Source organism: Salvelinus sp. IW2-2015, linkage group LG26 (genome assembly GCF_002910315.2).
Source record: "Salvelinus sp. IW2-2015 linkage group LG26, ASM291031v2, whole genome shotgun sequence".
In the NCBI taxonomy this organism is placed as follows: Eukaryota; Metazoa; Chordata; class Actinopteri; order Salmoniformes; family Salmonidae; genus Salvelinus; species Salvelinus sp. IW2-2015.
In genome coordinates, this window is record NC_036866.1 from 38,179,288 (window position 1) to 38,205,836 (window position 26,549).

Sequence of the window (26,549 nt, forward strand, 5' to 3'; positions counted from 1 at the left end):
TTAAATAATGCAAGACTGTTTATGCCTTGATGAATTGGGGAAAAAACTAAGACCTGGCTTCTGCATTGATGTTTCTGTCTTGAAATGTTCGTCAGTGTCCTCGTTTTAGTACACTTTTATAATCAATGTTAAATCCAATAATAAAATGGGATACTCTTAGCCATGGTCAGAATTCCAGCGTTGTATTCAGGTACAGTAACTGTGGATCCATATGTGCAAGGCATGGACTTATGGACCTGCAACCTTATAACTGTCAAAAAATCAATACACAATATTTTTCACTTTTTTTCCAGAGCTTTTTTTTTCTTTTTTCGTGTAGGACCAGGCTTGTGCCTTGATGGATATTTGTCCTGATGAAGTACTTCATGGTGAAGTATTCATTGAGGGTCCTCAATCTCCTCTCCAGTATACCTATACATACTTGTACTTGTGGGAGCTCAGCCAGGTGCTGTAGTACATGGGCTGAGCAGCYTAGTAGGGTAGCCACAGCAATAGGTGGGCTGGCAGTGGTCGCCCAGGTGTGTCATCTGCTAATAGATCTCTGGTTTCTTCACCGGCATGCCATTTGACCATGTGCCCAGGGTCTCAAMCTTCAGAAGGGTCTCTGGGTTGAGCTTTTCTTGAAGGCTGCGCCAGTGTCCTGGTTGCCAGGGCAGGTAGTGGCCGCACTTCACCATCTCACAGATTTCTGTAGTCAGGTCCTTTGCAAAGAGTCTCAGGAGACAGCCAGTCACTGCCAAACATAATGAAATAAAATAAATGTTTCTCGTGTTCATGGTCACTATACCTGCTTGGCACACCATAAAGTAGCCTAGTTGAGAGACTATGACCAACTGAATATTGGAAAATGGTGCACAGAAATACATTTAGTAGGCTAATAGAAAGCAGTGACCCTGCTATTTTAAGTGGCCATCAAAACTGCTTTCAAAAGTGTTTTCCCWCAACTGTTAAGAAATGTGCAGTCGCTGGGCATGGATGTTTCTCCCTCTGGCACTTGCAAATTTTAAAGCGCCCTTGGGGGAATATTTRTTGCATAGAGTTCGACAAGCTGACCAATTGAATAGGTAAACCATTCTGATTTTGCTGTTGGTTACTCGTGTTGTTGGCTGAGGAAAATTAAATATGCACAACAATTTTCATTAGATATTGCAAAATTTGCTTAACCAAAGGTACCGGACTCAGCTCTGCACCTGGCTCTTACTGGCTGCTGGTCTCAGAGCATTTCGTATTATTCTGTACATAAATCTGAGACACTCCGTTTAGTATGATGTGTTACGTTTCGTATGGTATGCATCATCCATTTCGTATGATATTTTATGAATAATGTCACATTTCCAAAACATGTTATGTTATAAATTCCAATTTGTTGTGGCTAAAGTTAGCTAGGTAACTAACGTTAGCTAGGTTAGAGGACTGGTTAGCTAAAGGGTTAAGGTTAGGGGAAGGGTTAGCTAACATGCAAAGTAGTTAAAGTTGCTAATCAGCTAAAATGCTAATGTCTGTAACGCAACACCCCAACCAACCACCATCCTTTCGTTTTTTGCCTTAAGTGACCTTCTGTCTTATGTTACATTTGGTATGGTAACATATCATATTTACGTTTACTATGCTACGTCTAGTCTGATGCCAGGCTGCTCATTTGGAGTATAGCTGCAGGATCTCAGCCCCAGACCAATTTTTACCCCTGGTAGCATAAGTAACAGCACACGAGAAATTACAGTCTGTAGTTTGTGAGTGACATGAAGGTCTTGGTTCCAAAAGTGTCAGGAAGGCCTATTGTATTGGCATGGTCTGTTTGTGGTGCTCTATCTGACCTTTTATAATGATTTCTCTTGCTTTATTAAGTCAATCAGGTTTGTGAAGGTGTCACAAATTAATTATTCAGTTTGCTAAAATGCAGTTATCTTTTTTCAGTATAACCATATAAATACATGTTCCTACACTAAATAACAACCTTTGAAATGAAGGTTAATTAGGTTCACATCATTTCTGATTCTTTGTATCACTGACAGTCCGTTAAAATAACTGAAAAAATGGCATCTATTGAAATGCAAACAGACAAAACAAGAGGACATCTGCGACACAAAGCATTAATCTATTGTGGCACTGCATGTTGTCTTCTCTCATCAGCTTCATCCACTTGACATGTGAATCAACCCCCCTCAACGAGCGAGACCGGGTGACRCGCTGTTTTGGGAAGTGAGTAGGAGGTAGTGGTACACTTGTAGGCTACAGAACCGAAAACAGCTAGTTGTTATCATTGAGCAATATAGGAGCACCAATTCATCCCTTCACTTTCACGGACAGGTTTCTTAATAAGTGTTGAGAAACATTGTCTAATAATAATTGAGGCAATGTTCAACAACATGTTATATGTATCCATCTGTTCAGTGTGAACGCGATCTCTGTTACATTGTTACACGTTTGAATTGTTGTTAAATACATCATTGTTACGTTGGTAGTTACATTGAAATCGCCAACGTGTCAAACCYTCGCGTAGCACAGCCTGGTCTCATTGCAGTCGTAGCCCTTAACTTTAAACTGAACAACATGTATWTGCGACCGGCTGAAGCATGGGGGGGTCAAGCTCAACAACTCAACTCTGTTACATGAAATAAAGAGAGAACTATTACTTATCAAAACGATTTTTTATTGCAAAAATGTATGCAATTTCAAAATMTCATGCATGCCATGTGGTCTCCTGTTCTTCACCATATGAGCAGCAGTGGCCATTTTAAGGTGAAAAACTCAACCCCATCTCACTCACCCCCATTACTTTTTGATCAATAACAGGGTTGTGAGACTGTGACAGGTTTGAGTTTGTCACTATATGTGAAGTTARCCAATTATTCAAATTCATTGTTATTGTTCATCTTCATTCTTATACATGCATATGTTGGCTGTAATGTCCATGTTAAAGGTCAAATTTTGGGCCAAAACACCAAAATAACAGCTTTAAGCTATAACTGATCATACCAGGGTTTTTAATGCTTAACCGATGAATAACAAATTATTACAAATGTTGAATACGATATTTGGCTACTGAAGTGCAATTTCTTACCGATCTCTACAGCTTCCATCCAAAAACAAATCATGTGAAATGACGTTAACACATACTGGAGGAGTTACTGGGTAGCTACAGCGGCTAGCTTAGCTAACAAGCTAACTATGTTGGTTGCGGCGTGAATGATGAGAATGAAGCATCGATGAGCCACCAAAGGGACAACCCATTTCTGTTTGAAAATTGAGAAAGAGGCGGAGTTGGACCATTTTTGTGCCCAAAGTCGACCTTTAAGAATATATACTGTAGTCCACAGGCCTATTTGAGTGAAGTCACTGGAGAATCCACTTGTATATAGGCCTATTGAGTGAAGTCACTGGCGAATCCACTTGTATATAGGCCTATTGAGTGAAGTCACTGGAGAATATAGGATATATAGGCCTATAGGATATACTGTAGGCCTATAGGATATACATTACGCACAATAGAAAAACATAAGCCCACAGATGTAGCTAGCTATATGCTCTCTCGGCTAAATAAATTAAACTTGCTACAGTAGGTTAATCTTTTTGATTGTGAACTGTATTACTGTATTATATTAATTGTGCACACCGACCAAACCATGATAAAGCAGGGAGAGAACATTCTGGTMCTGCACATGCGGCCTACAAAGTTAGAGTATAGGCTAGATTGTATTTCATACAGTTGAAATCGGAAGTTTACATACACCTTAGCCAAATACATTTAAACTCGGTTTTTCACAATTCCTGACATTTTATCCTAGTAACAATTCCTTGTCTTAGGTCAGTTAGGATCACCACTTTATTTTAAGAATGTGAAATGTCAGAATAATAGTAGAGAGAATGATTTATTTCAGCATTTCTTTCTTTCATCACATTCCCAGTGGGTCAGAAGTACACTCAATTAGTATTTGGTAGCATTGCCTTTAAATTGTTTAACTTGGGTCAAATGTTTTGAGTAGCCTTCCACAAGCTTCCCACAATAAAGTTGGGTGAATTTTGGCCCATTCCTCCTGACAGAGCTGGTGTAATGGAGTCAGGTTTGTAGGCCTCCTTGCTCGCACATGCTTTTTCAGTTCTGCACACAAATTTTCTATAGGATTGAGGTCAGGGCTTTGTGATGGCCACTACAATACCTTGACTTTGTTGTCCTTAAGCCATTTTGCCACAACTTTGGAAGTATGCTTGGGGTCATTGTCCATTTGGAAGACCCATTTGCGACCAAGCTTTAACTTCCTGACTGATGTCTTGAGATGTTGCTTCAATATATCCACATACTTTTCCTGCCTCATGATGCCATCTATTTTGTGAAGTGCACCAGTCCTCCTGCCAAAGCACCCCCAACATGATGCTGCACCCCCATGCTTCACGGTTGGGATGGTGTTCTTTGGCTAGCAAGCCCCCTTTTTCCTCCAAACATAACGATGGTCATTATGGCCAAACAGTTCTATTTTTGTTTCATCAGACCAGGACATTTCGCAAAAAAGTACTATCTTTGTCTCCATGTGCAGTTGCAAACCGTAGTCTGGCTTTTTTATGGCGGTTTTTGAGCAGTGGCTTCTTCCTTGCTGAGCGGCCTTTCAGGCTATGTTGATATAGGACTTTACTGTGGATTAGATACTTTTGTTACCCAGTTGTCCTGCAGCATCTTCACAAGGTCCTTTGCTGTTGTTCTGGGATTGATTTACACTTTTCGCACCAAAGTACGTTCATCTCTAGGAGACAGAACGTGTCTCCTTCCTGAGCGGTATGACGGCTGCGTGGTCCCATGGTGTTTATACTTGCGTACTATTGTTTGTACAGATGAACGTGGTACCTTCAGGTGTTTGGAAATTGCTCCCAAGGATGAACCAGACTTGTGGAGGTCTACAATTTTTTGCTGAGGTCTTGGCTGATTTCTTTTGATTTTCCCATGATGTCAAGTAAAGAGGCACTGAGTTTGAAGGTCGGCCTTGAAATACATCCACAGGTACACCTCCAAATGACTCAAATGATGTCAATTAGCCTATCAGAACCTTTTAAAGCCATAATTTTCTGGAATTTTCCAAGCTGTTTAAAGGCACAGTCAACTTGGTGTATGTAAACTTCTGACCCACTGGAATTGTGATACACTGAATTAWAAGTGAAATAATCTGTCTTTAAACAATTGTCGTAAAAATTACTTGTCATACACAAGTAGATGTCCTAACCAACTTGCCAAACTATAGTTTGTTAATGTGTGGAATGGTTGAAAAACAAGTTTTAATGACTCCAACCTAGGTGTATGTAAACTTCCGACATCAACTGTATACAGTATATAACCATAAAATGAGGACAATATAAACTAAGCAAAAAAATAAACGTCCCTTTTCAGGACCCTGTCTTTCAAAGATAATACTGAAAAATCCAAATAACTTCACAGATCTTCATTGTAAAGTGTTTAAACACTGTTTCCATGCTTGTTCAATGAACCATAAACAATTAATGAACATGCACCWGTGGAACGGTCATTAAGACACTAACAGCTTACAGACGGTAGGCAATTAAGGTCACAGTTATGAAAACTTAGGCCACTAAAGAGGCCTTTTTACTGACTCTGAAAACACCAAAAGAAGGATGCCCAGGGTCCTTGCTCATCTGCGTGAACATGCCTTAGGCATGCTGCAAGAAGGCATGAGGACTGCAGATGTGGCCAGGGCAATAAATTGCAATGTCTGTACTGTGAGACGCCTAAGACAGTGCTACAGGGAAACAGGACGGACAGCTGATCGTCCTTGCAGTGGCAGACCACGTGTAACAAAACCTGCACAGGATCGGTACATCTGAACATCCCACCTGCGGGACAGGTACAGGATGGCAGCAACAACTGCCTGAGTTACACCAGGAACGCACAATCCCTCCATCAGTGCTCAGACTGTCCGCAATAGGCTGAGAGAGATTGGACTGAGGGCTTGTAGGCCTATTGTAAGGCAGGTCCTCACCAGACATTACCGGCAACAACGTCGCCTATGGCCACAAACCCACCGTCGCTGGACCAGACAGGATTGGCAAAAAGTGCTCTTCACTGACGAGTTGCAATTTTCTCTCACCAGGGGGGATGGTAGGATTCGGGTTTATCGTCAAAGGAATGAGCGTTACACCGAGGCCCGTACTCTGGAGCGGGATTGATTTGGAGGTGGAGGGTCCATCATGGTCTGGGGCGGTGTGCCACAGCATCATCGGACTGAGCTTGTTGTCATTGCAGGCAATCTCAACGCTGTGCCTTACAGCTCATCCTGACATGACCCTCCAGCATGACCATGCCACCAGCCATACTGCTCGTTCTGTGCGTGATTTCCTGCAAGATAGGAATGTCAGTGTTCTGCCATGGCCAGCGAAGAGCCCGCATCTCAATCCCATTGAGCGCGTCTGGGACCTGTTGGATCGGAGGGTGAGGGCTAAGGCCATTCCCCCCAGAAATGTCCGGGAACTTGCAGGTGCCTTGCTTGGTGGAAGAGTGGGGTAACATCTCACAGCAAGAACTGGCAAATCTGGAGCAGTCCATGAGGAGGAGATGCACTGCAGTACTTAATGTAGCTGGTGGCCACACCAGATACTGACTGTTACTTTTGATTTTGACCCCCCCCCCCTTTGTTCAGGGACACATTATTCAATTTCTGTTAGTCATATGTCTGTGGAACTTCTTCAGTTTATGTCTCAGTTGTTGAATGTTGCTATGTTCATACAAATATTTACACATGTTAAGTTTGCTGAAAATAATCACAGTTGACAGTGAAAGGACGTGAGTTTACAAATGTTGAAGTCCATAACGTACCGTGTTGGTGGAATGACCTATTTATAAAATGTATATTTTGGTTTAACACATTGATCATAACCTAAACAAACAAAAGTATTAGGCATAAGCCATCAACCGTATTCACAAGTCAACAACACAAGGTCTGTGAATCACAAAGTGGTTTGTTGACAACCAACAGCTGGTGATGGTGCTGCTGTCTTTGACCACATCCACCACCAGGGCGCACTAGACTACTAACAGACAATGCCTGAAATTGGCTACAATTACGCTCAAAACTATATTAAATGAATTAATTGAGCATGTATGTATCAAATTCAGATGTAAATGCAACCTTTGTAGCCTCTGAGGTCCTGCAGACCCTCTACTCTAAATATTAAATATTATTCCTAGGAAGCTTTGATGGGAAATGGGAACTAGACCTGAGTAAGCTATTGGTTGAGACTTTTTGTTTGTTTCAAGAGGAACTAAATGTTCTGAGGAAGTAAGCATAAGAAAGGAATAATGTGGATGTTCTGAATGTTCTGCAAAGCAGTAAGCTTACACTAAACCACAGCCACTGGGCGCAGACATCAATTTAATGTCTATTCTATGTTGGTTCAATGTAATTTCATTAATATTATGTGAAAACAACATTGATTCAACCAGTGTGTGCCCAGTGGACAAGCTCTGTTGATCTTGTTTTTGGCACTAGATTACCTTCACCATATTTTTCTTTCTCRTTTTAGCTTTTTTTATTCAGTGTTGACCAACATTGATTAGCCACACCTTCAGCATGCTGTGCTGGCCAGAGAGCCACCAAGTGTCTGTGTTGTCAGTCTTGCTGTGCTGGTGCAGCCCTGACCCTGGGCTCAGAGTCTCTGATGCAGCAGGAGGCCTCCCAGACAGGGGGCAGGCTGCTGCTTACATGGGAACTACTGTGACTGAGTGCACAGCTGCACAAAGGAGCAGGAGATGGAGAGCTCAGACTTCCCTCCTGCCTTCAAGGCAAAGCCCTCATCCAGTGCAGCCCCATCTACAGCCTACCGCAGAGGATGCCCAAGGTACACCTGATCTCAAATGGACCCCCACCCCATCCTCTTTGCATTTGTGAGGATCTGAGAGGATAGGTGTAAGCAATAAGGGAACACAAAATAAAGAAAACACTTGAGTAAATGAAGGATACAAAGTTTATTGAAAGCAGGTGCTTCCACACGTGTGGTTCCTGAGTTATTAAGCAATTAACATTCCTTCATGCTTAGGGTCATGTATAAAAATGCTGGGCAGGCCATTATTTTGGCTAGCATGGCTATGCCCCCATAAGATGATGATAACCCCATCTACAGGGCAAGAGTGGTCACTGAATGGTTTGAGGAGCATGAAAACGATGTCACCAGATTTGAAATCAATTGGACACTTATGGGAGATTCTGGAGCGGCGCCTGAGACAGCGTTTTCCATCAACAAAACACAAAATTATGGAATTTCTTGTGGAAGAATGGTGTCGCATCCCTCCAATAGAGTTCTAGACACTTGTAAAATCTATGCCAAGGTGCAATGAAGCTGTTCTGGCTTGTGGTGGCCCAACGCCCTATTAAGACACTATGTTGGTGTTTCCTTTATTTTGGCAGTTACCTGTATATAATGTACTTCATTGTAAGCCACACAGGTTACGATTACCTCTTATCTGTTTTAGGGGAAGCTCTTCATGTCCATGACTTCTCCATGGTGGGAGTGGAGTGGCTGGTGAGGAATGTGACGTACCGGCCACACCATGTGCTTTACATAGGACCAGTCAGTCCGGTTCCTCTACTGCTCTTGGCAACCAAATCCAATACCTCAGTGCTCCTCTTGTATGCTGCTGGAGCAGTGGCAATTTTAGCATTTACATCTTGGTGGGGCAAACTAATAAAAAATGTTTTAGATGCATGCCAGCAAAGCCACAACACTAAACAATACATTAATTACATTAATAAGTGACAAACGGTGCCCACAAACTATATTTTTTATTTTATTTGACTAGGCAAGTCAGTTAAGAACAAATTCTTATTTACAATGACGGCCTACCAAAAGGCCTCCAGCAGGGACAGGGGCTGGGATTAAAAATACAAATAAATTAAATAAGAGACACAACACTACATAAAGAGAGACCTAAAACGACAACACAGCATGGTAGCAACACAACGTGGCAGCAGCACATCATGGTACAAACATTATTTGGCACAGACAACAGCACAAAGGGCAAGAAGGTAGAGACAATAATACATGACGCAAAGCAGCCACAACTGACAGTAAGAGTGTCCATGATTTGAGTCTTTGAATGAAGAGATTGAGATAAAACTGTCCAGTTTGAGTGTTTGTTGCAGCTCGTTCCAGACGTTAGCTGCAGTGAACTGAAAAGACGAGCGACCCAGAGATGTGTGTGCTTTGGTGACCTTTAACAGAATGTGACTGGCAAAACGGGTGTTTTGGGTATGTGGAGGATGTGGAGGATGAGGGATGCAGTAGATATCTCAGATAGGGGGGAAGTGAGGCCTAAGAGGGTTTTATATATAAGCATCAACCAGTGGGTCTTGCGACGGGTATACAGAGGCCGGATTACAGAAGAGTATAGAGTGCAGTGATGTGATGTGTCCTATAAGGAGCAGTGGGTGGCAAATCTGATGGCCGAATGGTAAAGAACACCTAGCCGCTCGACAGCACCCTTACCTGCCGATCTATAAATTATGTCTCCGTAATCTAGCATGGGTAGGATGGTCATCTGAATCAGGGTTAGTTTGGCAACTGGTGTGAAAGAGTAGCGATTACAATAGAGGAAACCAAGTCAAGATTTAACTTTAGCCTGCAGCTTTGATATGTGCTGAGAGAAAGACAGTGTACTGTCTATCCATACTCCCAAGTACTTGTATGAGGTGACTACCTCAAGCTTTAAACCCTCAGAGGTAGTACTCACACCTGTGGGGAGAGGGGCATCCTTACCAAATCGCATGACCTTTGTTGTGGAGGTGTTCAGAACAAGGTTAAGGGAATAGAAAGCCTACCTACATAAAGCTGTCCCAACAGCAGAGCTTTATTTTCAGCACCATGGAGTGACTCCTTACCACTGCTACACCTGGTCATCAGCAGAGCCTTGTCTGGCAGCAAAACAGTTCATTCAGCCTCATTTACTGCCTTATAAAAAACACAGCTGATATGGCTGACTTGCTTAAACAAATGTGATTTCTACTGGCAATTGAGATGTACAAACTATGGCATAAGGAGACCACGAGCAGATGAGGCAATCCATAATTTTGATTAACACATTGAGAGAACTAGGACAGACATAGTCAATATAACTATTTGTTCAGCACTTTTGAAATGTACAGCGACAGAATTCAGAACATGGGCCGTTCTTAGAGTATTCTCCTTGTACACCAAGTCAGAACCGTAGGATAAATAAAGGGGGCATATAAGCAGACAATGAAAACAATATTAGATTAGATATTACAATATTAGATGATTAAATGTCTCTAAAACAGGCTATGGGCTACATGTGCACAACCAAGTCAGAACAGTAGGCTAAGTTAGTTACACCAGCTCTGTCAGGAGGAATGGGCCAAAATTCTCCCAACTTATTGTGGGAAGCTTGTGGAAGGCTACCCGAAACGTTTGACCCAAGTTAAACAATTTAAAGGCAATGCTACCAAATACTAATTGAGTGTATGTAAACTTCTGACCCACTGGGAATGTGATGAAATAAATAAAATATGAAATAAATCATTCTCTCTCCTATTATTCTGACATTTCACATTCTTAAAATAAAGTGGTGATCCTAACTGACCTAAGACGGGGAATTGTTACTAGGATTAAATGACAGGAATTGTGAAAAACTGAGATTAAATGTATTTGGCTAAGGTGTATGTAAACTTCCGACTTCAACTGTATTAACGGTACCATATTTTAGGGTGAGGCACATGGGCTACTAACAGCCTACTACACAACATACACTTAGTATTACTTAGCTACAGTGTACATATCTCCCTGGCATATTACATCATTTATGCAGCAGCATACAAGACATTTTTGGACACACCTTGTTGTGCTGTGCTCACTTGAACAGGAAGGTGGTGCGGCGCTCCTTGTGGGCAAATTTTGTCATCAGAGTCTGGCATTCTCTGGTTTTATGGTGCGTTCAAGACAACTGGGAACTCTGAAAAAAACAAGGTTGAATCATGATGTCAGTGATCTTCAGGTCAGAGCTCTAGAAAGAGCATTCCCGACTTGGAATTCCGAGTTGGTTGACTGTTCAAAACATATTTTCCCATTCGGAGCTATGTTTTTATCGAGTTCCCAGTTGTCTTGAACTCACTGAAGTCTGAGTTTTCCCAGTTCCGAGTTTCCAGTTGTTTTGAACGCCGCAGAAGTCATGCTGGATTGACAGCATGAATGTTTGTCCTTTTAAGCTTGGAAAAGAGAATCTTAAACCCAGACTTGGACCACACATGCACTCCACTGAATAGCAGGCTAGTGATTGCTTTGCAATGCTTGCAGTTAGCCCCTGATTCCTTCCAAACCACTCATTGTTGAATTTGGGATTTTCAACTTGTTGTGTAATGTTTATGTCCAACGGCCGATGAGCACCGATACATTAGATCTATAATTTTTCTTCATATGACAATGATTGAAAAGGATTTGCCAGTAGATTGTCAATGTGATTCATGATGATGACTGCTTGTCTAGCTTGCTAGCTATGATTTTTAAAGTATGATGTTGACATGATCACTCCAATCAAAGCTATGGTAGATATAATGTGATTTTATTTGTGGCCAATGACCTTGAGCCTTCTTGGATGGGCACTTCTAATGTAACTCTATGGCAGCACCCAAGGGGCTTGAATTTTCAAGCTCTCCCTGTAGATTTTGCGGTGACGTAGTGTCCCCATGAGTGACAGAACACTGAGCCAATCACGGCGCAACTAGAGAACATTACCAACCCCTACGCTCCGTATTTGCCGCTGGCTGCCCCACCACCACAGAAAGCACTGAAGTAGGTTGTAACACCTATATTTTGGAGCTGCCTTACTCAAGAAAGCAAAAAAGAGACCATGTTTGTATTTTTTATTTAACTAGGCAAGTCAGTTAAGAACAAGTTCTTATTTTACAATGACGGCCTACTCCGGCCAAACCCTCCCCTAACCCAGGAAGACGCTGGGCCAATTGTGCGCTGCCCTATGGGACTCCCGATCACAGCCGGTTGTGATACAGCCCGGGATCGAACCAGGGTCTGTAGTGATGCCTCTAGCACTGAGATGCAGTGCTTTAGACCGCTCCAACACTCGGGAGTGGATTGTGTATGTGTGCCAGTCAGTTGGTGAATGGGCAAGACAAAACATTTAAGTGCCTTTGAACGGGGTATGGTAGTAGGTGCCAGACGCACTGGTTTGAGTGTGTCAAGAACTACAACGCTCATAGCTGGCGGTGCTGAATTATCTGCACTACAGACAGCTATATTGGTCAACCAATACAGGACTAGTAAAGGCCCAGTGCACAATTATAATTTATTTCTATTTTTTTTTTTATTCCGATTTATTTCTATTTTTTTGTAATGTTTTGGGGGGTACTGCCTCACTCTCAGCACCCTTACTTCCCATGGCTATGGCAACGCTGCTAAGTTTTTCACGCTCATCAGTTTCCCGTGTGTATCAAGAATGGTCCACCAGAAACTCAATATTAATGTTTTGTACATTCAGTGTATAGGTCATTAAATGCCATTACATACTTTTGCATATATAGTGTATGTGGACACCCCTTAACATTTGTGGATTCGGCTATTTCAGCCACACCCATTGTTGACAGATGTATAAAATCGAGCACACAGCCATGCAATCTCCATAGACAGACATTGGCCTTACTGAAGATCTCAGTGACTTTCAACGTGGCACCGTCATAGGCTGCCACCTTTCCAACAAGCCAGTTAGTCAAATTTCTGACCTTCTAGATTTGCCCCGGTCAACTGTAAGTGCTGTTATTGTGAAGTGGAAACGTCTATGAGCAACAATGGCTCAGCCTCAAAGTGGTAGGCCACACAAGCTCACAGAACAGGACCGCCTAGTCCTGAAGCGCGCAACGTGTTGCATCACTCACTATCGAGTTCCAAACTGCCTCTGGAAATACGTTCTCTGGAGTGATGAAGCACGCTTCACCATCTGGCAGTCCGACGGATGAATCTGGGTTTGGCGGATGCCAGGAGAACGCTACCTGCCCGAATGCATTGTGCCAACTGTAAAGTTTGGTGGAGGATGAATAATGTGTTCATGGTTTAGGCTTGACATTTTAGACAATTCTGTGCTTTTAACTTTGTGGCAACAGTTTGGGGAAGGCCCTTTCCTGTTTCAGCATGACAATGCCCCCGTGCACAAAGCCAGGTCCATACAGAAATGGTTTGTCGAGATCGGTGTGGAAGAACTTGACTGGCCTGGACAGAGCCCTGATGTCAACCCCATCAAACAGCTTTGGGATGAATTGGAACGCCGACTGCGAGCCAGGCCTAATCGCCCAACATCAGTGCCTGACCTCACTAATGCTCTTGCGCCTGAATGGAAGAAAGTCCCCATAGCAATGTTCCAACATTTAGTGGAAAGCCTTCCCAGAAGAGTGGAGGCTGTTATAGCAGCAAAGGGGGACCAACTCCACATTAATGCCAATGATTTTGGAATGAGATGTTCAACGAGCAGGTGTCCACATACTTTGGTCAAGTAGTGTATTTTATGTCATTTATATGTCATGGTCATACTATGTCTACTCACACAAGCATCTCCCTGGGGGAATACATACACAATTGATTTTGTATTTGACCCACATATTTCCTATTTCATGGACTCTTCATTTAATCTGGTCCTCCACTGAAGATCCAGAGACTGCATACCCCAGCCAAGACGTCATTTGGAAGAGGTTTGAGCAGGCCTTCATTATGTCTTGGGGACTAGTCACCTACGCTACTGTATTCAAGGACTTACTATAAGGGCCTGAGCTGAGGTCATTGGTTCCAGATGTAGACAATACACACACACACACACACACACACAGAAATGCATGTATATTGTTCAAGCCATGTTATATGACTTTAGTTGTGACTGATTAAGTTGTTAGAATCATTCCAAACACAGAATAGATTGAGTTGACCAACCATTTTCAAGTTTTGACCCAACTGTATTGTCACATAAAATACACTGTGTAATTCTTACATGTTTATTACTGATGCACAGACATACAAGCTGGATGGGAGCACACATGACAGTGCATGGGACCTCAAGACCTATCAGGACGAGACCAGGCAGTTTGTGCCAGAACACCCAGACTTCCTGGGAGCTCGGGTCCTCTTCACTGGGCACAGGTGACTATGTAGGTACATCCTTTAATCACAAGACTCCTCAAAATTGTCTAATCTCTTTTAGGGGAAAAAAACATGATTTATATGGACTTCATTTATTAATTACTTTCATTACTAGGTTTATTACTAAATAGGTATAGGTTGTGCAGGGTGTTGTTGACGTGTCTGATGTTTTCTTCTGGTATTTGGTGGAAGACCACTCTGGTACTTCAAGGAGGCTTTGTCTCTGCCAGGCGAGAGAAGAGTCCACCATCCCTACTTCCATGCAGGAGAAACTGGTGAGCACATGAACCCTTACACCACATCTGAAGTGTTCGTATTAAGTCTAAACTCATGTAATAAGTCTGTCACAGTATAAGCCAATTGATCCCTTGTAGTATTTTGTGTTGAGAATGAAGTTTGTACAGCACAGATAAGTGATTACTATCATCTACATTGATGACATTGATTGACCTCACTGTCATTCGCAGATGAAGACGGCATTGATATGGATGGGAGCCTACTGGATGCTCTACTGTTCAACGCGTCTTGCACCGGCCACAGCTTTTCCCTGCTGCGCCACCCAGTGGCCAAGGAGTTCTCTAGGAAGAGAGGGGTGGTGTTAAAGGTGTTGGAAGGCCCAAAGGGTTTCCCAAACTCTCAAGGAACTGGCTATGAACTCCATCAGGTGAGGCCAAGCATCGTACAAGATTGGTGGAATATCCTGGACTTGCTTAGTTACCTGCAACCGCTTATGTCATGGTATGATAGAGTAAGAATTCTGACTTTAAATGTTTTCTGTCTATGTTCCAGGTATAGCTCTGTCTCCACAGRTGAAGGACAAAGCCTTGACCTTGTGGCAGAGAAAATGGGAAACATTTGTCTCAGAGAACTCACGATGGAGACCTGCTTGGGGAGAGGCCTGGGGCAGAGGAGTGTTCATTTGGACGCTGACTGTGACAGTGGCATCACCTCAGACCTTGAGCCTGTTGCTTGTGCCCCATAAGTGTTATCATATGAAGGGAAGGATATTTTCCATGGTGTTCCCAAATGACAAATGGACACAATTAGGACAAGGGAAAMGATGCAGTTGTTATTTAAACATTATTTCATATGAATACGGAGCTCCAGACAGTTTGGCAAATTAAGTTTGAGAAGAAAAAGAACGAGCTCATATCGCCCTCCAGTGGATTTGGTTAGTATAACACTCCTGTAAAAAAAACAATCAGCAGACCACACTGCTGTCAGTTCCCACAAAATGGAGGCCCCTGACAAGAGTTGACAGGAGTGAAATTCACTAGTCAGATAGTCATGAAAGGACGCTGTTTGTCAAATGCCTTTGTATGAAAACAATTATTTTTCTTCTGTTGCGGAAGATTGTATTTGCATTTTAATTGCAAATTCAGGGAGGCTCTATATGGTAATAGTGGCATAAGGTGGACTGTGTGAAAATGCTTACACTGTATGAACTGACCAGCTAGTCTTTGATTTATTTAATTGTGTTGGAGGCCGATAATGTATTTAAGAAAGCAAACATGATTTTGTTATGGGATTGATTTGATTGATTGATTGATTTGATTGATTTTGATTTGATTGGATTTAATGGAGAACATGGTCATTTTATTTCTTTTTCAGATTTAGTCTGGAAATAAGCTACATTTCATTCATTATACCTATTTTAACAAGGTATACACGTTATGACAAACTAATGTAGGCAGCCTTAAGCATGGACACACAATTCTCTATGAAGATTTTTGATTTGAAGTAGTGAAAACGTTTTGAGTAAATTGAAGGAAAACATCAAAGATTAGTACTATTATAATTTTTTTGCTGTGTTACAAATCATTTATTATGCCCATTCAATTTATTTCCATAGACAATAAATGTATCTCTCCAATAGTGCACGACCCTGTAATCCTTTATCGACTGCTGGTGTTGAACTGGGAGAAGTAACTGTCATCTGGGATGTTAGTGTACACATTATCCAAGTACTTTTTCCTGAAAAGAGAAGAAAAATGCATTTGGAATTTGATAGTGTATGTCATCTATTGTTGGGCAGGTCAGCACGTTGTTGTTGATTTGTTCCGTCCATTAACTGTGCTAATCCTGTTGGTGACAGTTTCTTCTGCCCAATTTAATTCACAATTCAAAATAAAATGACTGACATCAAGCATGTGAATGATACTGTACATTAATGGACTGAAAACAACAAACAGATCAAAATGTGTACAGGTGTGTCCATGTGTCTAAACCTAATCCATGTGGAAAGCTTCTTACTGCTCACGGTGGGCCTCAGACAGCTGTGCGTTGGCGTTATCCAGGGTGCGACGGAGCTGCTTGTTGATGCAGGCCTGCCGTCTCTCCAGTAGTAAGGCGGTGCGAGCTGAGGTCACACAGAACCGATCATGGCGGAGCTCCTCCTTCTGCTGCTCAGCCTGCACAACCAAACATGAAGAGAGAGTTTCATTCCATTCGATGCTTCTCGATGAGAAAAAATAAGAATTGGAATTTAATTTTCATTCCTGAATTGAACTGGAATTGACCCAAAACCTGGTCTGCATTCATGGTTGTTGCTATCCACCCCATTTCCTCTTTTAGAACTGTTTAATTGTCAAATATCTTTGACTGCTCAACGCAGACATCCCAAAACAGGCAAAAGAGACAGACAGACCGATGTGGCAGATGTACACTCTTCTCCTCTATCCGTTGCTGATGGCAGTCGATGACGTGCTGCAGCTGCTCGTTTGTGAGGCCCTTGCAACTGTCAGGCCTGAGGTGGGGTAGACCCAGCACACTGATGCCCTGCTCCCGGCTCTTACTCAGCAGCACCCCCTGAAGCTGGTTTAGGATGTCTGTCCTGTTGTCCTCCTCCTGCTGCCACTTTTCCAACTGCTTCTCTGTATTCTCTGCTGCCTACAAACAGAGACAATGTCACACAGTAAACATATTTTGACAGAAGGATGTCCTATTCCACTACATACAAAGAACAGGAATGACCACCACACCTGGTTAGAAAAGGCTACTGTACTACCAATACTAATAACGCACCTTTGCCAGTTTGACAACCACACCTGGTTAAGCATCAGGTAAAGTATAATGACTCACCTTTGCCAGATTGAAATCCTTTGTAGCCAGGGCTGCGGCTCTCTTCCTCGATCTTCTGGAGCTGGAGAGCTTGGATGTCCAGGTCCACTCTGTCCTGGTCATACTGCTGCTCTGCAATGGTGAGGCAGAGAGTGTTTGAGATGAGGCAGTGTGAATGTATGAGAGTCGAGCGACAGGCCAGTTTGTGTTGAGTTGTTTCCTACCTTCCAGTCTCTGCTGGTGTCGTGCTGTGGCCAGCTCATGTTGCTGCTGGACGGACCACTCTCTGAGCTGCTCCTGCTGCTTCTTCAGCCTCCCCTGGCTGTCTGGGTCCTCACCCACAAGCCCCGGCAGCATCTGGATCCCGTCCTGATTCATAACTTTGTCCGGGTTGCTTAAGTCATACTCTCGTCGGCTCCACCGCGGCTGGAAGTCCTCTATGGCTCCCTGCAGCAGACGCTCATCCTTGAGTTGGCGTTGTTTAAGTAGAGAGGCAGCCTTGTCGTAGAGGGCATGCATTCGACAGACATAGCCTATGACACTAGCTACTAAACAGAATTCCATTGAATCTCATGAATAGAAGCTTATAGAGCTCTATTATAGGCCTATCAATCATCACATTGAATTGAAACACCTTAGTCCTTTGTGTTTTTGCCAGATATAAAAACGTCCGCCCATACTGTATTTTATTGCACTTGCCATATGCTTTTAGTGACTCTTGGCTTTTCTTTCTTTCATTCACTTGGGATTCAAGAGCCACTTTATCTATCTGTCAGTAAGAGAAAATTGTGACAAAATGGCTTTACAACTYACATGAATGGACAGATGTCACAGCCGGTTACAAAGTTGCTAGCAAAGTTGTAATAATTTACCCCAATTGTTCTAACTTTAGCATTGAAAATCCTATCTTGACGTTGCGCCTCTCCAAACTATCCGCAGCAATGCGGTCCGAAAGTAATTCTATATTGTACATTTTCTATCTTGTAATGAGGTTTTCCCGTACTGTCTCGCTGCAGTTAGAATCAAAGAACGATGGGCCGAATGCACTCCGCCAACATATTCGTTGCTAGGATACCTGGCTTCCGGATACTTTCAGGTCTTCTGGGTCTCAGACTAGTATTCTGCCAGCGACACAAATGACGTCACCTTTGTATGGTAATGAAATCAAATGTTTTATTTGTCACATGCACCAAATACAACAGGTGTAGACCTTACAGTGAAATGCTTACTTACAAGCCCTTAACCAACAATGCAGTTTTAATAAGAATACCAACAAAAAAAGTAACATAAATGAAAGAGCAGCAGTAAAATAACAATAGCGAGGCTATATACAAGGGGTACCGGCAAAGAGTCAATGTGCAGGGGCAGCGGTTCGTCGACGTAATATGTAGGTAGAGTTATTAAAGTGACTATGCATAGATAAGCGTAGCAACAGTAAAAAAAGGGGGGGGGGGGGCTAGACTTGATGCTCTGGTATAGCTTGCCATGAGGTACTTGAAATACTCAGTAGGGTTTCTACTAAGCAAATATGTTTAGTTTGAGGGGCCGGCCTGCTGCTGGCTTTTCACTCCGCCCCCAATGCAATATTTTTMGGGAACTGGGTCTATGCACACTCACTGCACTCTTCCCACACACATACTACACTGACACTCCAATACACACACACACACACATGCTGCTGCTACTGTTTATAAATTCTGATTGCCTTGTCACTGTTACCCCTACCTACATGTACATACTGTATTACCTCGTACCCCTGCACATTGGCTTGGCACTGTACTCCTTGTATTGTCTTACTATTACTTTTTAACTCTGCATTCTTTGGAAAGGGRTCATAAGTAAGCATTTCACGGTTAAGTCTACACCTGTTCTATTTGGCGCATGTGACCATTTTGTTTATTTGATTACATTGTAATAGACTGTACATGGGATATATTTAGCTTGAAGAGAACTTTTCAACACCTCTCAGCTAAAGTGGGGTGACTTTTTTGCTACACAATGAAAGTCATTTTCATGGATCCATGGAATCCATTAAAGACTAAAAACAGTCARGACAAAATAGTTTGACTCATTTATTTATGTACAGAATATTTGTATAGGAGGATCAGCCTGTGGCTATAGTGGTGGTGCTGGGCTGATAGACAAGCTACTCAATAGTTAACTGTCTTGGCTGGCTTGGTATCGGCCAGCTCAGCCTCCAGGAAGCGGAAGCGGCGGTGGCGACGCAGGACCTCAATGGCCTTCTGCTCTACGGAGGCAGGGACGATGCCCAGGTCCTCCAAGCCAGGAAGCCCTGGATACTTCATATCTGTGGTGTGGAACTAGAACAAACACATTCATGTCATCACACAAATCCATCATAAGACAGTGTAAAATAAGCTTTACAAGGCTGTTCATGTTGCTTTTTCTTACCCGATCTACTTTGTCAGGAGTTGTCCAAGGCTCGAATGGGTTCATTGCAAAGAAACTTGCAACAAGACTGAAATCAGAGACAAAGGTAAGACATTTTTATCACAGTATCTGAAAGGATTGCATTTAACCAAACCAACCAAGCTTCCTTGCCACCTCAACTAACAGCTTGGCACACAACTTTATCAGACAGCCTATACAGTACATTTTCTTCTGAAACTAATTGAGGTTACCATGCAGAATCAGCAGTGGGTGCATACTCACTGATAGAGAGGGCGTGGGAGTGGGTAGGGCACAAAGGGCCTGTGTGCCACAGCATATACATACTCCACCAGATCATGAAGGAGATAACGGTTAGGTCTGTGTGATGGAAAAACAAATCTAACCAAATGGCTGAGAAACAGGTTGGTTGCTACGGACCTTTTAAAAATAATGTACTGCATGTGTGAGAATGAAATTGCCATTGCACAATCTATTTTATTTTAGATTCAAGAGAAGTCCCATATCCTGGATGAGAACAAGATACAAACCAATGGCACACAAAAAGCAACTCATCAATGAGATGATCAATCGTTTATGACTAGGTTTACCTTATATTCATTGATAATGAACAGTTTCTAGTCAACGGATTGAATGTTACTTCATTCTCTGAACTGATTAATGCAATTGACACATCCCTAACAAAACAGACAAAAGTCAAGCCCATAACAAGTCCTTACCCGACTAGTGCATATGTCTTTCCATTAGCATCAGGGTCTTTGATGGCGTTGATGATAGCCTTTGCCACATCCACCACCTGAGAAGAGCAGAAGCAGAGTGAGTCTGTTGAGTACACAGGGCTGACATCATGAGGACAGACACACTCACATGAACAGGCTGCTTCACGGTCTTCTTTCCCATGGAGATAAGAGGCACAGCACTCCCAAACCAACGCATGTCTGTGCAATGGGGGGGGACAAATTCAAAACAATGACTGAGAACTCATCCTGTTTTAAARGATAATAGCATTGCATCAAGACCAATTGGAACTGTTAGATCACCTTAACTTCTTATGGCTGCAGGGGCAGTATTGAGTAGCTTGGATGAAAGGTGCCCATAGTAAACTGCCTGCTCCTCAGTCCCAGTTGCTAATATATGCATATTATTATTCGTATTGGATAGAAACCACTCTGAAGTTTCTAAAACTGTTTGAATGATGTCTGAGTATAACAGAACTCATATGACAGGCAAAAACCTGAGATAAAATCCAAACAGGAAGTGGGAATTCTGAGGCTGGTCGATTTTCAACCAAGATCCTATTGAATTCACAGTGAGATATGGATGAGTTTGCACTTTCTACGGCTTCCACTAGATGTCAACAGTCTGGAGAACCTTGTCTGATGCCTCTACTGTGAAGTGGGGCCGAAGGAGACAGGAATTAGTCAGGTCTATCATGACCTGACCATGAGCGTTCACATGAGAGGGAGCTKTGTTCCATCGCWCATCTGAAGTCAATGTAATTCTCCGGTTGGAACGTTATTCAAGATTTATGTTAAACATTCTAAAGATTGATTCAATACATTGTTTGACATGTTTCTACTGACTGTTACGGAACTTTTGGACATTTCGCCTGCTTTTAGTGAACGCGCTTCCTGACGTTGGATTTGTTTACCAAACACGCTAACAAAAATAGCTATTTGGACATAAATGATGGACATTACCGAACAAAACAAACATTTCTTGTGGGAGTCCTGGGAGTGCATTCCGACGAAGATCAGCAAATGTAACTGAAGATTTATAATGCTTTTTATGAGTTTTATTGACTGCACAATTTGGCGGGTAACTGTATGGCTTGCTTGTGGCTGAACGCTGTTCAGATTATTGAATATTGTGTTTTGCCGTAAAGCTTTTTGAAATCTGACACAGCGGTTGCATTAAGAACAAGTGTATCTTTAATTTTATGTAAAACATGTATCTTTCATCAAAGTTTATGATGAGTATTTATGTTATTTGACGTGGCTCTCTGCAATTTCTCCGGATATTTTGAAGGCATTTCTGAACATGGCGCCAATGTAAACTGAGGTTTTTGGATATAAATATGAACTTTACCGAACAAAACATATGTATTGTGTAACATGAAGTCCTATGAGTGTCATCTGATGAAGATCATCAAAGGTTAGTGATTCATTTTATCTCTTTCTGCTTTTTGTGACTCCTGTCTTTGGCTGGAAAAATGACTGTTTGTCTGTGATTTTGCGGTGACCTAACAATCGTTTGTGGTGCTTTCGCTGAAAAGCCTATTTGAAATTGGCCACTTTGGTGGGATTAACAACAAGATTACCTTTGAAATGGTATAAAATACATGTATGTTTGAGGAATTGTAATTATGAGATTTCTGTTGTTTGAATTTAGCGCCCTGCACTTTCACTGGCTGTTGTCATATCACCCCGTTAACGGGATTGCAGCCATAAAAAGTTAACAAATCTTTATTTTGGCCACACTGCAAATTCAAGTGTTCAACCATGCAACAAACAGCTCCATCCACAGTTGTCATTCCTATACAGTCAACGAAGGCTGTGTAATTATGCTAACATGATCCCACAAATATTGACACTGTCTGCTTAGCATTCTGACAAGTCACAAATAAAAGATCATTTCACTTTTGAACAGTTTTTACACTGAAATTAACTCTATGCTCTGCTAACTCACTGGCAAAATGGTTGAAGAATCTGTCTTCCCTTCCAAACATCTCAGAGGGCTTCATGATGATGGCATCAGGGAATTCTTCTCTCACAGCCATCTCACCTACTGCCTGCAAGGTAACATCACACATGACTTCATCATGACATATTAAACCAAATGTCAAGCTTTACCGATTTTCACCCATCTGAATATTCAGAATTGTTACGCATATCAGGCAAATAAATCAATATTTGAACCTAAAATGAAATATGTTCAAATGACACTGAAAGAGTTCAACCGTGCCCTGCATTGGCCAGTACCTTGTTCCTAAGGTATTTGGAGGGGCTGCGGATGTCAGCGTTGAGGTGAGATACGTGGATCAGCTTTGTGATGCCTGCCTCCCTGGTGGCCTTGGCAATCTGCTGAGGGATGCTCACATAGGTGTCCTCAAAGGGATAGTTCCTTTATARACAGAAAGAGGAAGAACAGAACACTGAGTACAGCCAAGTACATCAAACATTTTCCAGAAAGCTGTAAAATAAGTGTACCCAATGGTGGAAGCACTGTTGAGGTCCTTTGCTCCACTAAGGAGTAAGTCAAGCCTCACTGGTGTAGTTAAAAGTAGGGAGATTCATATATTGATGGAGTGATGGAGKAACTCTTTATAAGAATGTTAACCACCAGTGGGTTCTTTTTAGATACAATGTATTTCTCAAAAATATTTTCTGTGTTTAGTCAGTTGGGCCATACTTCGTCTCCCACTCTCGTCCCACCAAGTTGATAACCACATTGGAGTGCGCCAAGGCTTCTCTGATAGAATCCTTGTTCCTGGCATCCCACTCCTGAAATAAAGTAAGATGGAGGGGAACATATGAGGCGTGGCATAACTTGGCATGAGAAAAAAACAACACTTAGCTAACAAATGACGAGATGAAGGGACTTCAAAATGAAATGGTTTGAGATGTCACACCTGATAAATAGTATTTCTCTCACCATAAAGATGATCTGGCCGAGATCCCCCATGGGCCTGAGGTACATGAGGTCATACTGGTCACATCGGTGAGGAATCACAATCTGAGAACCCATACGACCTGCAAAACCGCTAGACAGGTCAACAAACACATAACTGCTCCATAGGAAACCCTTGTATGGAGTCACTACAGTGTATCCAAAAAGGATTAGCACATTACCAAACAAATGAAGGCATCCCTCACAATCACATAGAAACATAAGACATAAGTAAAAGAAGACCAAGGAGCTGCTATGTCATTTGAAAGGTTATCATGTGAAGCCTTTGGGACAGATGATGGTGAAACTTACCCAGGCGGTTGACAACATATCTGCCCAGGAAGCCGGTGGCTCCGAAGACTGTGGCTGCTACCCCACTGGAGGAGGAGCGCCCCCCTTTCCCTCTGGGGATGACAGCATGGTGGACCTTCCTCTGCTGGACTGTCAAAGGGATGGCTGACAGCACCACAGGGGAGCAGGAGCCTGCAGGGGGAGCAGTGCAGAGGACGCTGTAGTCAAATTGCCCAAATCAGAAATTGTCAACCAACCAAAAACATAGGCCTAGTTAGCGATGTTGCATGAGATCACAAACAGATCTTAAATTACATTTTTTAGCCCTTTTTTTCCTCCCCAAATTTGTCATATCCAATTGGTAGTTAGTCTTAGTAGAAAGAGGAGGAAGGGAAMCACTACTAAGGTACACAATAGTATATTTGGTATACAGAAGGTGCTCTTTGGTAAAAGGGGTAAATTGGTAATCAAAAAGAAAGGAGGACCAAGGCACTCTTAATTATAATTATATGAAGAGTGCCTTGGTCCTCCATTCTTTTTGGTAGTTAGTCTTGTCCCATCGCTGCAACTCCCCTACTGACTCGGAAGAGGCGAAGGTCGAGAGCCATGCGTTCTCCGAAACACGACCCTGCCAAGCCGCGCTGCTTCTTGACACACTGCTTGCTTAAGCCGGAAGCCAGCCGCACCAATGTGTCAGAGGAAACACCGTCCAGCTGGCGACTGAAGTCAGCTTGCCCGCCATAAGGAGTCGTTAGAGCACGATGAGACGAGCCGCCCAAACCCTCCCCTAACCTGGACGATGCTGGGCTGTGACACAGCCTGGGATTGAACCAGGATTTGTAGCCTCAAGCACTGCGATGTAGTGCCTTAGACCGCTGCGCTTCTCAGGAGGCCACAAACAGATATTTTAACTACTTTTGGGACACAACATCAGGAGTCTGTATTTGTTGGATTCCCTGAGTTGTGAATCCTTCTGGTGGGTGGCGACAGAAAACAACCCTACCAGAATATAGCCGGCTACACCCCCCCCCCCKAAAAAAAATCCTGTCAACAAAGGCATATGTATAATCTATAGGAACTCTACTTACCAGATGTAAAGTGAAATGTGACCCTCGCTATCAAATAAAAGTCTGAATCCAACTTTTGTCCAAAATGCACCATATTCCTGCTATGTAGACAGTGGTAGATTTTGTGGTAGGAAGTCTTGCGTGAAATGCGTGGTTTAATGGCATCCCGCTGTCTAACTCAACAGGAATATGATACACAACTCAGGGAGCCCAACCAATAGACAGACTCCCGATGTTGTGTCCCAAAGCTACTTTTAACTAACCTTAGTATTGGTCACTGGGATACAACGAAGGTCCACTAAATAGGTACCACAGTAAACAGCAGACATAACCTGGCATGCATATTGACAACCACGGTCTGTCTAGACGAACTAGCTAGGTAACGTTAGCTAGTTGGCTAACTAAATGGGGAAATTGGGAGATAACTAGCTAACTGTTTGGCCGTGGAGTTAATCCAGTGAAAGTGATACAAATAACTTTATAAATTGGTCATGACTGCCAAAATGGATATACAGGACTGTCAGGAGCATAGCTTTTTATTGGTTTACATATGACATGGTGCTAGAAACCAGATCGCTACGTAGTTAGTCGTATTCGTCGGCAAGAGTTAGCTAGCTAACCGGCTCCTGTTAGTTACCTAGCTAACGTTAGCTCGCTATCTTAGCTAGGTCATAGCACAAACAGGGTCACAGATGGTTGCAACGTTGCTTAAAAACAATTATGTGTTCAGGATAAACATTATTGTTCCCACTTTCTCGCAACAGTGCAGCTATCAGTGCATTTCTATAATATAAAATTGCATGTTTTGGTGTTACTCACTAGAAAACCTGGGAAGGACACTCGCAGGACGGCTAACGAGCACAGCAGCCGCCATGTTTCTTGCTACGGTATGACAGACCGGTCAAAAGCAAATCAACCGAAAAATTCWATTCTGCGTTTTTCGTGGAGGTAATAGATTTCTGCATGTAGGTATGTATCTTGTTTGTATAGGTACCTTGTTTTATGTTTGTTTGAACATTGTATAATTAACGTGTTGACAATGTAAATGTCGGTAATTTGCTATAATGTAATCACTGTTTTGAAACGTTACCAGCCAGCCAGGGGCTGAAGATGGAAATTATCATAGTGATTCTATTAAATTACTAGTATTCCAATTCATAATGCTATGGAAATTAGCCTGTCGTCAAATATGGTGTAATATTAATAAATTCTATAAAAAAAGATTGATCATCAGGTATTCTTACTGATCTTATAATATATTTTTGCTCTTGCAGTGCATTGTTCTTCTGTGTTATTAAGGTGACCAAACCGGTGTGATGATGATATAACTTGATCCGGTGGAATCGATACGAGCGCTCCGTAAGCCACGCCCCAGTGGGCAGAGCTAGGCACGTTCAAATCAAATCAAATCAAATTGTATTGGTCACATATACGTGTTTAGCAGATGTTATTGCGGATGTAGCGAAATGCTTGTGCTTCTATTTCCGACAGTGCAGCAATATCTAACAAGTATTATCTAAAAATTCCACAGCAAATACCTAATACACACAAATCTAAGTCTAAGGATTGGTACACGTTTTAATATGATGAAAAGCCTCTCATTTTACAGTGGGCCCGCCATGGTTCTGTGTAGCCTAGTTTTGCTAATATATTTGAGACCAGTGTATTGCAGTTAAATTCGTCTTTGATTTAATAAGTCAAATATATTTTGACTAGTAAACAGGGAAACAACAACGAGTCTCCGGGCATCGCTTACTAGGCTACCTAAATTATTGGGATCATCTGGTTACCACAAGTCTTACAATACATTGAGCCCGTTGACAAAACAGACCATGGAACGCCTTTTCCCAATAAAGTCCGCGGTGCGTCTGTGTAAATTATGCGATTATAATGGAGACAGTTTTATAGCAG

At 42.4% G+C, this 26,549-nt stretch overlaps 1 protein-coding gene and 2 pseudogenes across 1 annotated transcript; 1 reads left to right on the forward strand and 2 right to left on the reverse strand.

Moving 5' to 3' along the window:
• The first annotated feature begins 7,568 nt into the window (after positions 1 to 7,568).
• LOC139023021 (adenosine deaminase 2-A-like) lies at positions 7,569 to 14,937 on the forward strand (annotated as a pseudogene).
• A 1,591-nt stretch (positions 14,938 to 16,528) lies between these two features.
• On the reverse strand, positions 16,529 to 17,966 carry LOC111953058 (RIB43A-like with coiled-coils protein 2; annotated as a pseudogene).
• Positions 17,967 to 19,261: 1,295 nt separating this feature from the next.
• On the reverse strand, positions 19,262 to 25,564 carry LOC111952999 (NADH dehydrogenase [ubiquinone] 1 alpha subcomplex subunit 9, mitochondrial). The gene is made up of 11 exons (XM_023972057.2): positions 25,458 to 25,564; positions 23,593 to 23,763; positions 23,266 to 23,363; positions 23,023 to 23,114; positions 22,593 to 22,734; positions 22,300 to 22,402; positions 20,479 to 20,549; positions 20,331 to 20,407; positions 19,876 to 19,971; positions 19,615 to 19,681; positions 19,262 to 19,523 (listed from the first exon to the last, which is right to left on the reverse strand). Exons 1-11 carry the CDS (start codon positions 25,510 to 25,512, stop codon positions 19,353 to 19,355), a joined length of 1,143 nt encoding a protein of 380 aa, XP_023827825.1. The 5' UTR covers positions 25,513 to 25,564; the 3' UTR covers positions 19,262 to 19,352.
• Between the last annotated feature and the right edge of the window lie 985 nt (positions 25,565 to 26,549).

Bases quoted from the DNA above. Each gene is read 5' to 3' on its own strand.
- LOC111952999 (XM_023972057.2), bottom strand. From the start codon at position 25,512: ATGGCGGCTGCTGTGCTCGTTAGCCGTCCTGCGAGTGTCCTTCCCAGG. The intron at 23,115-23,265 runs GTGAGAGAAATA...ACTTTATTTCAG, and splicing joins TCGGCCAGATCATCTTTATG to GAGTGGGATGCCAGGAACAA. The intron at 22,403-22,592 runs GTACTGGCCAAT...GTTACCTTGCAG, and splicing joins CCAAATACCTTAGGAACAAG to GCAGTAGGTGAGATGGCTGT.